At 41.8% G+C, this 837-nt stretch overlaps 1 protein-coding gene across 1 annotated transcript in view; it reads right to left on the reverse strand.

Moving 5' to 3' along the window:
* Window positions 1-837, reverse strand: part of LOC116694173 (neural-cadherin) — a 100,979-nt gene that overhangs the window by 15,613 nt on the left and 84,529 nt on the right. Inside the window, exon 26 of the mRNA XM_032523709.1 lies at window positions 239-362. Coding sequence (XP_032379600.1) covers window positions 239-362 — 124 coding nt within the window. The remainder of the gene's footprint in view (window positions 1-238; window positions 363-837) is intronic.

An 837-nucleotide genomic window follows, 5' to 3' on the forward strand; every position in this document is an offset into this window, starting at 1 on the left:
CACCTCTCCAGCTACCAGTCCACACTCCGTACGTACGGGGACTTGAACCGGCGACCGACCCAACTCCCTGCATACTGAGCTACTGCCACCCCACCACCATTAATTGTTTTAATAAACTATTGTGGTGACATACAGTATACACTGCACATAGGGATACAACATAACAATCTATTCATCCACAGCAGATTTCACAAACAGGCCTCATGTCAATGTGTATTCACTAAACTCCACACCCTACCTTGCTGTCCACAAGAAGGTTCCTTATACATCCAGTATAGTGTTTGTGCTGCAGCTGTGGGTATTCGTAGGATACATTCTCGTTCACCCCTCCAAGCTGCAATACATGACTTCCATTCAGATACCTGCAAAGAAAAAGCAACTCTCAGTATATAGGTAAATAAAGAAGAAGAAACGGAAACAACAAAAGCTTGTCATGGTTAAGATTCAACACACACACAGCTCTCACTATAAAGAAACAGCAACAGCAGAAGAAAGGGAACACGCAAACACCATAGAAGCTGTCAAGGTTAAAATTCATGGCTTCATTTCTGCTGAGGCTGTCATCATTGTTACTGCTCTCTGACAACAAGTATGACATCCTATTCTTGGTTTTGCCCCTATTGTGAAAATAAATGCATGATGGGTAAATTACGTTTGTCTAAAACGATGAAAACACAAAATGATTCAGCACAGCAACTACTGGTCTCAAAAGTAGCTGAACAAATGAAATAAAACACGGATGGGTTTTTAATGCTAATTTCAGCTTGTTAACTTGCACATTCACTGTTTAATTAGACTGGGTAAGCCCCGCCCACTCTGCCGGCAATTTGATTTCGC

The sequence above is a fragment of the Etheostoma spectabile genome, chromosome 8 (assembly GCF_008692095.1).
Source record: "Etheostoma spectabile isolate EspeVRDwgs_2016 chromosome 8, UIUC_Espe_1.0, whole genome shotgun sequence".
Lineage (NCBI taxonomy): Eukaryota > Metazoa > Chordata > Actinopteri > Perciformes > Percidae > Etheostoma > Etheostoma spectabile.